Source organism: Schistocerca gregaria, chromosome 8, assembly GCF_023897955.1.
Source record: "Schistocerca gregaria isolate iqSchGreg1 chromosome 8, iqSchGreg1.2, whole genome shotgun sequence".
Lineage (NCBI taxonomy): Eukaryota > Metazoa > Arthropoda > Insecta > Orthoptera > Acrididae > Schistocerca > Schistocerca gregaria.
In genome coordinates this window covers 127,034,110-127,051,238 of record NC_064927.1, presented here as the reverse complement: position 1 = coordinate 127,051,238, position 17,129 = coordinate 127,034,110, and the positions used below count along the sequence as shown (strand labels likewise).

The 17,129-nt window shown below is 41.1% G+C and overlaps 1 protein-coding gene across 3 annotated transcripts in view; it reads right to left on the bottom strand.

Moving 5' to 3' along the window:
• Nucleotides 1–17,129, bottom strand: part of LOC126284057 (lysosome membrane protein 2) — a 643,741-nt gene that overhangs the window by 70,813 nt on the left and 555,799 nt on the right. For all 3 annotated transcript variants that reach the window (XM_049982647.1, XM_049982648.1, XM_049982646.1), the window contains one exon: nt 470–630. In XM_049982647.1, coding sequence (XP_049838604.1) covers nt 470–630 — 161 coding nt within the window. The remainder of the gene's footprint in view (nt 1–469; nt 631–17,129) is intronic.

Here is a 17,129-nt window from a genome sequence, read left to right as displayed (position 1 = left end):
CTGGAGCCGTGAACCTCCTTCCTAGTGGAATGACTGGAGCTGATCGGCTGTCAGATCCCTACCGTTTAATAGACGTTACTCATGCATGGCTGTTTACATCTTTGGGCAGGTTTAGTGACATCTATGAACAGTCAAAGGGACTGTGTCTGTGATACAATATCCACAGTCAACGTCTATCTTCAGTTCTGGAAGCCGGGGAGATGCGAAACCTTTTCTGATGTGTGCATATATTTTCTTATAATCTTTCGCTACGGGCTGTATACGAGCGAGTTGATACATACAGTATGAGCAGGATCGGTTGGCCGTGTCTGAGACCTTTCCCTTAATAGTTGAAACTCTTTGCGCTCCACACTACTTGCTTCACTGCGAAGCGCTTTTATGAAGTGCCAAGCGAACCTATGAGTGCTGTGGTCGCATTAACACACTGCCGAGCACAGGCGGATGCGGGTAATTTAGAAAGTGAGCTTACATGTAGACGAAGGGTCCGAGCTCCTCCAGGATGGGCTTGTCGCCGTTGTTGAGGAACGCGTCCGCGTTCGTCACGTTGTAGATGTACACGTTCATCACAGGGTCCACGGGCGGCTCGCGCCACCAGTCGAACGTCATCGACCCATTGCGCAGCACGATCTCCTGCAATGGAAAACAATGATACAGGAGCTATAATCATTGTTGAAGACAGTATTGAGTCTAGGAAAAAGTTTGTCTGGAAAAGATAAAGAAAAAAATGAAGGAAGAAAGAAGAAGAAGAAGGAAGGAAGGAAGGAAGGAAGGAAGAAGAAGAAGAAGAAGAAGAAGAAGAAGAATGAAGGAAGAAGAAGAAGAAGAAGAATGAAGGAAGAATGAAGAAGAAGAAGAATGAAGGAAGGAAGAAGAAGAAGAAGAAGAATGAAGGAAGAAAGAAGAAGAAGAAGAATGAAGGAAGAAAGAAGAAGAAGAAGAATGAAGGAAGAAAGAAGAAGAAGAAGAATGAAGGAAGAAAGAAGAAGAAGAAGAATGAAGGAAGAAAGAAGAAGAAGAAGAAGAAGAAAAGCAGGGAAGAAGAAGAAAAGCAGGGAAGAAGAAGAAAAGCAAGGAAGAAGAAGAAAAGCAGGGAAGAAGAAGAAAAGCAGGGAAGAAGAAGAAAAGCAGGGAAGAAGAAGAAAAGCAAGGAAGAAGAAGAAAAGCAAGGAAGAAGAAGAAAAGCAAGGAAGAAGAAGAAAAGCAAGGAAGAAGAAAAGCAGGGAAGAAGAAGAAAAGCAGGGAAGAAGAAGAAAAGCAGGGAAGAAGAAGAAAAGCAAGGAAGAAGAAGAAAAGCAAGGAAGAAGTAGTAAAGGGAAGGAAGGAAGTGGTACAGACAGAGAAAATAAAATCCCTTTATTGACATTTGGCCATCACCATACAGCAACGTATCACATTTCCTCTCTTTCTCAATAGTTACTCTACTATGCACTTCGTTAGCAGCTGAGAATCATACCTGTTAGATATACTCCAGCAGGACGTTTTGAAATGTGGAACTTATGTTCATCATCACTCATACACTGGAAGCTTAACATATTCTCTTCGTCACTTCTCTATCATTAACCTTTACCCCTGATTAATAGCCTATTACGGTGACTTTCTTTTGGCTCACTAGACCAGATCGTTCATTGTCTCAGATCTTACCTTCACAGGGAAATCACAAAGCCCTTAGATTCAGGTTCCGAGCTGTTTTTACGATGATTACAATCCAGAAACTAATTAAATGTTACATGAGTTAAGCAGTGTTATTAAATAATAGAGTAGCTATTTAACATGTTTACTCCAGTAAAAGGAACAGTGGGGACAGGTATACAGGTTGATTCGGCTGATCGTACCGCTGTCGTTTTGTGCAACCCGAAATTTAGCGTATTACATATTAGCAGAGAAGGTCGATTCTGTAGTGCTGAGACTACCGCTGAAATCGTCACCGCACATATCCACTGCGTGTGGTCCTGTTGTGTACTGTCAACCATACTACAGAGCTGCCTGAAGCAGTGAAGACGCAGATGGCTATTTTCATACTTGCAGATGTGTTGGAATATATTAATTATATGACATGTGAACGTTGCAAAAACGTGTGTTCCCACTTAGCATTGCAGTACGTCGTAACAAGTAAAGACTGGAATAGGAAAAAAGTATTACATTCTATGTAAGGTAATTTACGATCTTGCATGGTCCAAGTAACTTACCTGCTTCGCTTTTTGTAAGTAAATTTCATTCAGTGTGCATTATTTTTGTTTAACACGTTATTTTACCTTATTTTGTCTTCACGAACGGTAAATCTTTGGAAGGAAACGACAGTTATAAGTTTATTTAACATAAGCGCATCCTTTGCTGTTCACGGTCGGCCGAAGTTCCGCGTCCTTGAGTGAGGATATTTGCGTAGAATTACATAATCACTTCTCGGAATATTACTTGCACATTGGAGACTGCGTAAGGGGAATCCAGCAGCTAAAAGACAGATGCAGAAATTTTTATTGTTACACAGCCGCTTAAACAGTCACGTCGAAGCAGTAATTGCAACCAAATATGATTTTTAAAGTAAGGAGTACAGGCGAAGCAATTGATACCAGGTGGCAAAATCACTCTACCATGAAACAGTGTAAGTTTCTTCATACTGCGGTGACGAAATATTGTTGACTTAGTACAGATAATACTTGTTTAGCTATTGCGTCAGATTTCAAAGTGCCTCTTGTTGTTCCTGCATACACCACCGGCGTGGAATACATCACGTTTATTATTAGATACTGTACGAGAACACAACATACCAAATGGACTGACATTATGGCTAACGGTTAACTCGCGCTGCCACAGCGGCATCACGAGTTCCTGAACAACATTGCTGATGCACTGTCCTGAAAGGCTTTAAAGGCACTTTATCTGAATCGACCCGCCCCCTTCTCCTTAACCCCCCCCCCCTCCCCCCTCCTGCAGTACGTCCTTGTGGTGCTGTTCTGTGCACTATAGTAATCCTAGAAGCCAGGGAGATGTGCGCCGTCATGGGTCGACAGTCCACAACGAATATGGCAATGCACCCTAGGACCGGGCAATGAACTCTGCAGCATGTGAAAGTAGGAGGAAAGTATGAAAGACTGAGGAACAGACGAAGATTTTGTGGTCTGTCAACGCTCTCTGCAGTACTCAAAGTTGCGGCACAGCGCCTACAGACTAGGGTGTCGTCCCATGTGGGCAATTGGATGCAAAAATTGCAATGTCGTTAATTGCAAACAATTTAGTATGGTGCAGATAGACATATTTCTGTGATTATCTGTCATACGATTAGTAGAAATAATGATGGTGAAGAGGGACATAAATAGACGTAATAGTAATAAACACTAACAACAACAACAACAACCACCACCACCACCACCACCACCACCACCACCACCACCACCACCACCACAACCACCAAAATCCCGATTCTTTAATAAATCGAATTACCAAGCATAAAAGAGCTTCAGATATCTGCTTACTTTACAGATGAGTTAAAGTGTTAAATAACTGACTTTAACTGTCTAAAATCTTTATAGTTGAAGACATTTTAGTTTTTCACGTATCCTTATGTTTATGATGTCATACTTCTTGAACCGTGTGTTCTTATGACACGTTTTCAGGTACACTCAGTGGTATGCGTAAATACTGTCTGCAAATGTGTTGCAAATAGAATCAGCAGGAACGAAGTAATAAATTAAAATTCATGCTTTGTATTTAAGTTTTACTGCATGAATAGCGAAAACCTGGTAATCGATAAATTTTCTTTCATTATTTTGTGGCGGGTGTCAACGAGAAAAGGTTTGAAACTATGTGTGAAGCCTTTTGCAAGTCGCCAAGTGCTCTGATTCAAGTTTTGGATGAATGCACACTCCTTAACTTGGGCGCCAGGAGTTACGCTGCCTCAATACATACTGATTCACTCATCATTGTCCAGTCCAAACCGCTAAGTACAGAAGCTTGAATTTTGAAGAGGTCTTATACTGTAGTCTTCTTTTAGTAAGGGATTGTTCGAAATTCGACCCCTGAGGAGGAGATGTAGACAATGGGAGGTTTTTTAAACATAAGTTATTATCAAGGTAATTTTGAAGCTGGAACTACGAACATTAGTATTTGGTTTCTCGGTCAATAATAAAAAAAAGTATGTGCTTCAGAATTTTTGGAAATTCAACCTCTAATGGGGTAAAATACTGTTTTTGAAAATAAATGGGATAAACTATTTTTGAAAATAAATTATTAATGATGATTAATTAAAATAAATAATTTGTAAACTACAGAAATGAAAATTGGTGTTTGACTTCCAAAAATGTGTTTCAGTTTTCGGAAATTCAACCCCTAGTGGGTAAAATAGGGACTGGAAAGTTTCATGCAAATATTTCATTACGAAATAGATTTTCTAATCGGAGACTCTTAAAATTTGTACCTGGCCTCAAGGTTAGAAATAAAAAAATTACATGTTTTATTGTCTTTTGAAACTTCATACCCTAATGGAGTGAAATCGAGGATGTAAGTTATAATGAATATATTTCGTCATCGGTATATTAATACGTTTTAAATCAAAATCTATTAAAATTGTTATTTCTAAGGAAGTGTGTGTGTGTGTGTGTGTGTGTGTGTGTGTGTGTGTGTGTGTGTGTGTGTGTGTGTGTAAATACCACCACAAGAACTCAAAACGCACGGTTAACAAAGATCTCTTAATCCAGCTAACAGAATCGTTTTTCGGCCTGCAGTACATTAATTAGCATGAAAAATTTAGAAGACGTTACAATTTGTTAGCAATATAAAAATTCGTTAAAGATATACAAAACAATCTGCGCAGACTACATAGGCTGCACAAGCGAAGCATCGGGCGCCAAGGTAGTCTTTAATATAGCACTTAACTGCGTTAAACCTGTAACTTAAGATTAAATCTCTCAATAAGTTGATGACAACACTTTACATCTTTATATTCGATCAGTGTTATGAGAAATATTGACAATCAAATTTCTGTTCCCCTGAAACACCTTAGGTAGGCAACCTGCAGGTAGGATTGGGTGAACGTCTTCTCCCTTCAATAATATACAGATTCATAATGATGTCTAAGAATTTTGTCGCAAGACTGTAACGGATTTTATTTAAAAAAGTAATTTTTCACAGCTATAGTTTCTTTCCTTCATGTAGTTAGTCAGGACTAGTTTCAAGGCCGTAGCCCATAATCGAACGCTCGTGTTGAAGTCACACACAAGCTGTCACTGTTCTGCCGGCACACAGACGAGTCATATAGTGGTACAACACTCTCAGAGGTGGCAATGCCGATTGTAAAATAAAAGGCTACGTACAATAATGTAGTTAAAGACAAGAACTAGGGAACCTACCAAACACGGGATTTTAGTTTTGTCTGTTTACTGGAGGCGACGAAGGTCGAAGGACAAGATAACTTCGTTCCTAAGTTACAGAGGTACACTATGAAAAGTATCAGGACACTCCTACGTAATGCAGACTGGATCACCAGATATCACGAGAGGTCGACCTGCTAGTATAAAAAGACCCGTCGTTTTGTGGTGTCATTAAACGATCAGTAACGGTAGAATGGGTAGGTCAGCTGAGTTCAGTGACTTCGAATGTGGACTACTCGTTGGACTCCGCCTGAGTAACAGAATCATCAAGGATATTTCAGTGCTCGTAAAGCCGCCCAAGTCGGCTGTTGGTGACGTGACTGAAGTGGGAGCACGAAGGAAAATCACAGCTAAACCAAGACCAGGTAGAACTCATTTACAGCCAGGCAGGGGTAGTCTAGCACTGAAGAGGGCGGTTATAGAGTCAACGAAAGGAATCACTCACAAGTCCCAAAGTGCTAACAGGAGGCTTCGCAGCGTTGGGAACTAAAAAGATTAGGGTACGATTTTCGAGCAGATCCTTGAAAGACACCAATTCCTGTAGTTAACGCTAACCGTAGCGTGAGGTGGTATAGAGGACGACGCCACTGGACACTGGATGGCTGGAAACGAGTGATTTGTAGTGATGGATCATGCTGTACCATGTGGCAGTCCGATGGAAGGGTGTAGGTTTGGCGAATGCCTTGAGAATTAGTGTAATGCCAACAACTAAGTACGGCAGAGGTAGTATTACGGCATGGGGTTGTTTTTCATGGTTAGGGTTTGGTCCACTCTATATGCACTTAAGGAAACGCTAAATGCTGAGGCATGTGAACACATTTTACGGCACTGTGTAGTGTGTGCAGCAGAGCAACAGTTCGGAGACAATAACTGTATCAGCATGGCAATGCTCTCTGTCAAAGCAGCATCTATGGGCCAATGGTTTGTGGACAACATTCCTGAAATGGACTGGCCTACTCAGATTCCCAGCCTGATCCAATTGGAGCATCTTTGTTGTGAGTTAGAAGTCGAATTGGCCACAGACTCCAGCGTGCAATGCCACTATCTTCTCTGGTTTTGGCTCTTGTGGAGGAATAGCTTAACATTGGTCCAACAACATTTAGACGCCAGTGAAAGTTTTACCAGCAGAGTTCAAATCGTTATTAAGGCGAGGGGTGGACACATCTCACATTAATGCCTAGTAATGGGTGTCTGCATTCGCTATCAGTTTGTATACTCCTCTACACTAATGAAAAAAAAATATTAAATATTATAGCTAAGATGGAGAATTGTAGGTCCCTCGTAAGCCCACCTTCAGGAGCGGGAATACATCTCCAAGGTGAAATTAGCAGTAAAAATGTCGCCTCAGCCTCGCAATCCGACATCCCACCGTTCTCCTATCCGTAACTCTTCTTGAGGACCCAGCTAGGTTTGTCACAAAATGTAGTGCCACTCCGATGACACTATTGGTTTTCTCCAGTCTGGAGATTTTACATAGAAACCTTGAAGAACAGCCGACCTCTCGCTATAGCTTGGCTTCGAAGAAACAACACGCGCTCCTTCGATCGGTATAGCCAGTGACCAGACCACATGAATCAACAGGTTAGGCGCCATGTTGGTAGAAATTGACGCGAGGGTTACAGTGGCAGAAACTTCTTGTTAGATACTTTTGAATACATCGTGGGAGCAGACAGTGATCAACGTTATTACTATTAGTTACTATTAAAACCAGTCTTGATCACAAAGCGTTTGCCTATCGATATTACAACAACCTCGTTGGAGAGTAGACTGCTGCCACATCTTTGGAATGGCGTCTATACTTACCATTGCAACCAGTAGCTTCCAAACGGTTCTCCAACAGGCTCCGAGAGGACAACCCAAGTACTGTCGAAACGATTTTTATTTATTTCATATGTTTAATATTTTTACATATTTTATCCGACAATAGCTGTTAAACCAGCCAAGTGCCATGTATTTTTATTTTTCATTCTTGTCATTACTCTTTCAATTACGAAATTTTACGTTGTTAGTTGGCTTTTAACCCATTGGTTGGCGATGATATTGTCAAAAGTGGGCGGAGCCACCAATATATAAGTAAGACGTTCACTGCTCTACCTAGCAGTGATTTACCACCAGAAGGAGGTTACTGCTCAAAGCATTTTGGTAATTCATCGTTTTATAAGTCAATATTACATAATTTTCTTTAATGTATGAAGTCCTCTTATCAGACTTTGTATTTGACTTATAGGTCTGAAGATGACCTCAGGCGTCGTTGAAACCGGTTTGAGGGAATAAATAAATTTCTGATCAATACTGATTTTAACAGTAACTTCTTGTTAGAGTTGCAGCCAGCGACTCTGATAGGACGGGGCTACTCGCTCACTCCTACAGCACATCGCATCGTCCAGAGACGCGCCCTCTTTCTCCACGTCACGTGGTGAGATCCCGTGGACACGTCTCCGGAGCTGAGTGAAGCTGCCCGTACAGCTACAACAAGCCAGTATCCCCTTGAGTCTACATTCTTCCAACGTATACACAGACTACCCTCTTCTTGGTAACCTATGCTTCGAGCTTGGGCTCTCTGGTGTTTGACTGGATTTCTCGTAACAGCAAGACAGATTTAGCATTTATTCGCGGACATTTAGTGATTCACAGCCACAAGTTTGTGCTCAGTGTCCAACTTTGAACCTGTATCGGACTTTTAAATAGCATTTTTGTTCAAATAGAGGTAATGAAAGCACTGTTTCACAATTAGGAAAGGTTACCGTTTGAAGAAGCACTACTTTCAATCGTGCTACCACCACATGAGTCTCGGTAACTCGTTGGCTATTAAATCGTCGGTGAGTCACGAGATCAGGGTGATCCCAACTGCTGCAGACTAGGTTTTACCTGATGTTGGAGTGATCATATGCGCACGGAAGATAAATCAAGTGGCACTACAGCATTTTTCTTCCTATTCTCAGAGACTTAGGACTCATTCTGATTCTTAAACACCACAAGTAATAGGTGTCGTTAAAAATGCTTGATGAAATACTCATGCCCATAGTGGGGCATCATCAAGTTATTTAAAGAGACAAGGAAACTATTCTTATTCATTTTCACTTACAGATTTAATGCTCATTAAATCCAACAATAGCACCGCCAACTTATACGGAAGGAAGAAAAGCCATACCATTTACCTATATCGGTGTTGTTACTACTGTAGCTACCTGAATTTTCCATCACCAGACCAGCAAAGAGTACGAACTGGCACTGAGAAAGTGACGAATGGTAACAGTACCACTAACAGTTCAGCGCAAACATATCCAAGTAGCAAATAAAACACTCACGCGCATTCTACCCGTTTGCTGAGGCAATGCCGGAACTGCCAGCGAACTGTTGGGCAAACAGTGAACCTTTTCGCGTTCAATAGATACCACCAGTCCATGAGATCATCCCTGCTGCCACCCAGCTAACGTCAAGTCGTGTATTTCCGCTGTATTATTTCTTGGAGACCCCTGTCTCACCCGCCTCATTATCTGACGCTGTTTTTTTATTTGAGATTCCAACTATCCGAGAAATATCTGCCGGATTTAATTTTGGATTCAAGTTCTATGAAGGGGACAATCTTTCCTGCTAGTTTCAGTGCATTTAAAAGGTTCTGTCAGCGTGTTTTTATTTGTAAGTGCTTCACGTTTGAGTACGACTTATATGAGTACGGTTGTAAATTGTCCTCCAGCCCTACAACTACAGGTAGAACATTAATCATGTCAGCTATGATCAAGCACAACGTATGGTTCAGTACCAAAAGTCAGACGAGTTCATGGGAGAGAATTTCGGACATTTCATGCCTACCGCCGGCTTTAAACATGTAATTTTGCTAACACGTCAAAGGTAGAATGAAATAACCACCAACCATAATTGTATAAGAGCGTACCTATTTGAAATAAAAGTCAAATTTTCTTTGATCTGCTCAGCAGCTGAATCATCAGGTGGGCGGTAAAACGAACCAATTATTAATTTATTCTTGTTGTACAGTGTAAACTCTATTCATATTAACTCTCAGGAACCAGCTACATCAATTTCACTACAAGGTAAACTGCTACTGACAACAATTAACACCCCACAACCAACTGTGTTCAATCTATCCTTTCGGAACACGGTCCTTTGTAAAAATTTCAGCTCAACTTATTTCTGGCTTTCAGCTTTAGTACTTTCTGTTCGAAGGTGTTTCTTCACGAATAGTTTGTAGAATCGTTGAGATTCAGCTACTCTTTCATTCATGTCACGATCATTCGTATCTCTTTAGCATTTACCAGTGCTTGGAACGCAAAAAATATAACTATTTCGTTAAGTAGAAAAATAATTAGAAACAAAGATTAATCTTACGGCTGGCTTTCTCGCCGCTAGAGTCATAGTGTAATTCCAACTATCAGAATTTAGCAATTTTCACAGCAGTGTCGCGACAGTACATGTTAGACTGTGGTGTAGATGTAGAAGAGTTACGTAAGACCTCTCACCGCCATACTGACTGATGCACTATGCTACAGGCATAGAACGGTTGTACGGAAGATTCACTGTCCAGATCTATAAATTATTCCCTTTGTTGCCTGTACTGCAGTATAGCCGTTACCTAGTATTCAATCGCATACATTATTTGGTGTCTACAATTATGCCTACATTCACTCAGGTTTAAATGACACTGTGGTCAAAAGTAATGCAAAATGTAAGTATTATTGTTGCTTATACAGTCATCAACACCTACGCAGACCACCAGTGAGGAGATACACATTAGATGTAAAACTTCCGTGTCTGCTTTGGTACAATAGCTGGCTTAGAAACTTATTTTTAATAGTTAGTTAAGGAGCGCACTCGAACCGTAAATTTTGGCGAAAACGTACTTTACCTCTTAGCAACAAAAAATTCTGAGCAAGTATGGTGCATCATTACGGACACAGGGATTAGTGATCACAAGGATGTTGTAAAGAGACTGTGTACAATAACATCCACCAAAAATAAGCGCGAAGTATATTTAAAAAGGCAGATAAAACTTCGCTTAACGCCTTCCTAACACACAGTCTCCATTCCTTCCGGTCTGACTATGTAAGCGTAGACCACGTGGTCTGAAATCAAAGTAGTAGTATCGACGGCAGCTGAGAGAGATATACCAAATAAATTAATAAACGTGGGTCCTGATCGCCCATGGTACTAAAAACGGGTCAGAACACTGTTGCAGAAGCAACGAAAAATGCATGCCAAATTTAAAAAAAACGGAAAACCCACAATATTGCCGAGGTTTTACAGAAGCTCGGTATTTAGCGAGAACTTAAATGCGAGACGCTCATAATAGTTTCCACAAGGAAGCACTGTCTCGAAATCTCGCCGAAAACGCAATGATATTCTGATCATGTCTATCGTACACCAGCAGCAAGACGCAATCAATTTCTTTACTGCGCGATAACAATGGTGGTATCACTGATGAAGGGGCAATTGAAGCAGGATACTAAACATGGTTCTCCGAAACTCTTTCACCGAAGAAGACAAAGAAATATTCTAGAATTCGAATCTAGAACAACTGACAGAATGAGTAAATTCGAAGTAGATATTCTCGGAGTAGCGAAGCGGTTTCAGACTTAGGAATCATATACTACCACTCGCTCGTCGAAAGATCGGTATCTGCAGACTAGAAAGATGCACAAGTAACACCAATATCCAAGAAAGGAAACAGGGGTAACCCGCTCAACAACACTGACGTTGATTTGCAGTAGAATTTTTGAATGTATTCTGTGTTCGAACATCACGAATTACCACGAACAAAACGATTTACTGACAAATAGTCAGCACGGATTCAGAAAATATTGCCCTTGTGAAACAAGAGTAGCTGTTTTTTCTCATGAAGTAGCGAGTGCTGCCGGCCGGTGTGGCCAAGCGGTTCTAGGGGCTACAGTTTGGGACCACGAGACCGCTACGGTCGCAGGTTCGAATCCTGTCTCGGGCATGGATGTGTGTGATGTCGTTAGGTTAGCTAGGTTTAAGTAGTTCTAAGTTCTAGCGGACTGGTGACCTCAGATGTTGAGTCCTATAGTGCTCAGATCCATTTTTCTTCAACGAGTGCTATCGACAGTGGGCGTCAAATTGACTGTGTTTTAATATTTCCAGAAGGGTTTTGACAGTTTATCACAGCAGCTTTCTAATGAAACTGCTTGCCTACCGAGTATCTCCTCAACTGTGCAACTGGATTGGTGAATTTTTGTGAAGGTGATTGCAATTCGTATAACTTACGGAAAGTCATCGAGTAAAATAGAAGTAATACCAGACATTCTCCAAAGAAGTGTTATAGGCCCTCAGCTGTTCCTGATCTACGTAAACGGCATATGAGACAATCTGAGCAGCCTTTTCAGATAGTCTCCTGTCATTTACCGTCTTACAGTGTCACCAGATGACCAAAAGAAATTGAAAAACGATTTAGTCAAGATATCTGTGACCGGGCCAAATATCTCACGAAATAAGCATCAAACGAAAAAACTACAAAGAACTGAAGTCGTCTAGCTTCAAGTGGGAAACCAGATGGCGCTATGGTTGGCCCGCTAGATGGCGCTGCCATATGTCAAACGGATATCAGCTGCGTTTTTAAAAACAGGAACCCCCATTTTTATTACATATTCTGTAGTACGAATGAAATATTAATGTTTTAGTTGGACAACTTTTTTCGCTTTGAGACAGATGGCGCTGTAATAGTCACAAACCTATGGCTCACAATTTTAGACGAACAGTTGGTAACAGGTAGGTTTTTAAAATTAAAATACAGAACGTAGGTACGTTTGAACATTTTATTTCGGTTGTTCCAATGTGATACATGTACCTCTGTGAGCATACCATTTCTGAGAACATATGCTGTTACAGCGTGATTACCTGTAAATAATTAATGCAATAAATGCCCAAAATGATGTCCGTCAACCTCGATGCATGTAGCAATACGTATAATAACATTCCTCTCAACAGCGAGTAGTTTGCCTTTCGTAATGTTCGCACATGAACTAAAAATGCGCTGACGCACGATAGCAAATATCCTTCAACTGTCCCCATAGAAAGAAATCCGGGGACGTCAGATCCGTTGAACGTGCGAGCCATGGTGTGGTGCTTCGACGACCAATCCACCTGTCATGAAATATGCTATTCAATACTGCTTCAACCGCACGCGAGCTATGTGCCGGACATCCATCATGTTGGAAGTACACCGCCATTCTGTCATGCAGTGAAACATCTTGTAACATCGGTAGAACATTACGTAGCAAATCAACATACATTGCACCATTTAGATTGCCATCGAAAAAATAGAGGCCAATTATCCTTCCTTCCATAATTCCGCACCATACATTAAGCCGCCAAGTTCGCTGATGTTCCACTTCTCGCAACCATCGTGGATTTTCCGTTGCCCAATAGTGCTATTATGCCGGTTTACTTTACCGCTGTTGGTGAATGACGCTTCGTCGCCAAATAGAACGCGTGCAAAAAAATCTGTCATCGTCCCGTAATTTCTCTTGCGCCCAGTGGTAGAACTGTACACGACGTTCAAAGTCGTCGCCATGCAATTCCTGGTGCTTAGAAATATGGTACGGGTGCAATCGATGTTTATGTAGCATTCTCATCACGGACGTTTTTGAGATTCCCGATTCTCGCGCAGTTTGTCTGCTACCGATGTGCGGATTAGCCGCGAGAGCAGCTGAAACACCTACTTAGGCATCATTTGTTGTAGGTCGTGGTTGACGTTTCACGTGTGGCTGAACACTTACTGTTTCCTTAAATAACGTAAATATCCTTCAAACGGTCCGGACACTTGGATCATTTCGTCCAGGATACCGAGCAGTATAAATAGCACACGCCCGTTGGGCATTTTGATCACAATAGCCATACATCAACACGATATCGATCTTTTCCGCAATTGGTAAACGGACCATTTTAACACGCGTAATGTGTCCGCAATGGCGGAATGTTACGTGATACCACGTACTTACACGTTTGTGACTATTACAGCGCCATCTATCACAAAGCGAAAAAAGTGGACCAACTAAAACATTAATATTTCTTTACGTTCTACGCGAATATGTAATAAAAATGGGGGTTCCTGTTAAAGAAAACGCAGTTGATATCCGTTTGACCTATGGCAGCGCCATCTAACGGGGCAACCATAGCGCCATCTGGTTTCCCCCTTCAAGCTAGACAAGTTTCGTTCTTTGTAGTTTTTTCGTTTGGCGCTTATTTCTCTAGGTATTTGGCCCGGTCACGATCAATGAACCACCCTGTATAAAGTTGATTAATAGCTCCGCTACAACCTTACAGTAAGCGTAGTGGGCGCAAGATACTTGTTACCTCTGCACCGAGACGAGAACATAACTTGAAGACGCGAGGGTGGCGACCTTCTGTGTTTTGTCTTCGCGTAGAAGGACAACAAGGACATTCCACGTCCTGCTGCTCCAGTACGAAAGGGCGACAGTTACGTGCCATCTGTGGTAACACTGAGCAGGCATTCCCAAAGCTAGTTCACTCTGAAGACTGACTTATGCACATGCAATTGAGAAAGTGGATTTTAATATACACGCGTTGTAGCGGTGGATGCACACATCAGTATATTGCTATTCGTTTGTTGGGTATACGAAACTGAACTGGACAGATTCAACATCTGGTACTGTACCTCGGTATCTTTAGTTGCGTACACCAAACGATGAGCTGTTTGATACCTCAAACAGTAGACAATGGAAGAGTTTGGCATGAGCGTCACGAAGCAGTGTAGTCCTTAAAGAGCCGCCTAGGGCCGTGGAGGAAGTGGCAGGACCCGATAACGGAACACTGCGCGATTACGCAATAGCGTCCCGTTTGTGACGCTGTAAATTATTTTTACTGCCTCTGCCGCGAAGGGGAAAGGTGTAATGACCGGCCGTTTCGACAGACCTGTGTTACTGAGCGAAATACATCACATAATTAGTACCAATACCTTAGAATACGCTGAACCAGACTGAATATTATTCTTAGACGCATCAGTTTCAATGTAGTTCTACATTTCGATGGAGGGTGTTTTACTTAATGCACTACTGTACTTGTCGCAATTATGATGATCACATGCAAGTACAAAATTGGGAAAAAGGAATGAAATTAGAGCAAACGTTGATGTCGTCCTGCCCTACGCCAGAATGGACAAAGAATCTAGTATGGCTAGTATGGACTAGCTGAAATGTATCTCGTGGACAAGGCGCTTTGTGGTAGACAAAAATGTCCCGGAGCAGAGTAAAACTTTTGTCGAAGAAGCTATTCACTGTCGATAACATGCTGTCAGTCTTGTGCGTGTTACTTTCTTCAGCACTGACGTGTTACTAAAATGGAAAGGAGGCAATAGTTTAACGGGAATGACACAAAGTTTTAGTCTACAGCCAATGTTAATCTGCATATTGACCAAGCAGTTAAAAAGATGCCGACGAGAAATTTGGAAAGGAAATTAAAGTTCAGGGACAAGAAATGAAAACACCGCTATTTTGCTGATAATGTAAGTCAACAATGGACTACGAGAACCACATTAATAGAATAGATAGTCTCTCCAGAAGAAATTGTAAGATTAAGATCTGTAGTTGCGCTCTACCGGTAATACAGTTCAGTAGTTTAGGCACACTACATACATAAATATAATAAATAAATGTCGTGTGATGGGGGCCTCCCGTCGGGTAGACCGCCTGGTGCAAGTCTTTCGATTTGACGCCACTTCGGCGTCGAATGACGTAGTACATTGCAGTTATCACCAGTAATATTAAGAGGGAAAGAAACACAAATGGATATGTAAGAGAGAAAATGGGAGCCCACAACGTTTTTTGTTTGTTTTGCACGTAATTAGAATCACGCATCATTCACTGTTAGTCCATTGTGTATTTTATGTACTTACAGAATATAAATTGCATTCTATAAGTAGTAAAAATTAGTTGATCTAGTGAAACCTTCTGCATTTTTGTGTAACCAAAGCAGTTACTTTTGCTGCAAGTACACTTTTCATGCACAAACATAACTTTTCTTATTTTGGACTCAACAGAACGTTCTTCACCGTGATCAAAGGTAAGATTTTCGTGTTATTACAGATAAATTCGAAAGTTGTTTATGAATAACACACATGTTTTATGTAAGTCTGACTAAGTACTGAAGCGATGTTTAATATTTTTTTATCGTTTTTTGTATTTTACCTTTTTGTTGGGGAAGTGTTATATCTGTATCGTTTTCTATATTTTTAATACAGCATCTGTGTTTCGCATTACAAATGTAGTTTTCGAATAAAAATAAGTAAGTACTGTTTATTCTTAAGTAACGGATAGGAAGATAACTATGAGCAAGAAAAAGGTTTCTTAGGTTGGCCAGTCCACTATATATCCTTACTCAGTTTTTTAGATGATTCACCATTTCAGATAGCATTTGCAAAGACGGCAATCTTTCTTGGGGGTTACGCCCGACAGGTATGCATCACATGTAATGTTCAGGTAACGTGGTCGTGGCCTTAACCGGCCGAAGCTACTAGAAAAATTACGTTTACATATGATGGTCTACGGTAGTTTTACAACTCTCAATAAAAGTGAAACAACAGTAAGGAAATTTAGTCTAAGTAAATCAGGCGATGATGATGGAACTAGTTAGCAAACGACACACTAGGTAGTATGAGTTATGTTATTTGGCTGAAGTAGAGAAAATATAAAATGCAGACAGAGAATAGCAAGGAAAGCCTTTTTGAAGAAGACAAAATTTTTAACCTCCAATACGAATTTTAGTGTTAGGGAATCTGTTCTGAAGGTAACTGTCTTGAGTATAGAATGGAACAGAAGTGATGCGTGGACGATGAGTAGTTCAGACAAGAAGATAACAGAAGCTTAAGAAAGGTGGTGCTACAGAAGAATAACTAACGAGGAGGTACTGAATCGAATTGGGGAAGAAGAAATTTATGGTGAAACTTGACTAAAAGAAGGCACCAACAAATTGTTTGGTACTGAAAGGTAATGTGGGGTTAAAAAATTATAGAGGTGACTAATGCTTGAATACGAAAAGCAGGTTAGAAACGGGCGTAGGTTGCAGTAGTTACCAGAGATGGAGAGGTTTGCACAGTATAGACCAGCGTGGATATCTGCGTCAGACCAGTCATCGAGCTGACGACCACTACATCAACTCTTCCAAAAATTGTCATGCCAGCTTTCTTTGCAGTTTCCTGTGCAGCTGACGACTATTACAGCCTTACTTCCATGACTGACGTGGGATGAACAAGTATACAGTCCAGAGGAACGTTTGATCTCAAGTGTACTGTTTCCCATATTCTTTTGTGTGTATGCCAATGAACAACCTCGTCCCAAAGGCACAATCTCTCGTGTGTGCTGACAATCGTGCTCTGGTCGCACAGCCCGAAAAACCAGAAGATGTAGAGAGGACATTAGAGGTTGCGACTGTAACTAGTGCAAAGACTCTCAGGTGAAACTGAATCCATCAAAACATTCATAGCAACAACCCACAAGCCAAAAAGAAGCTGGAAAGAATGCAATGGATCCACACTGCTAAAAACAAACACAGCAATGTACCAAGGTCTCAGCATAGTTAGGACACTCATCTTCACAAAACTGAGAAACTTTGGACAGAGACAATATGTTTTGTAAATTGTCGGTTCCTGATGGAGGGTAAGCTCCACAATTGTGTTGTGTGCATCCATTGAGCTATGCTAATCTGAAGCTGAATATGCTTGTTTCAATGATGCAGAGACCAGAGGAACAAACAGGCTGTTTCTGTGGCCGATGATGG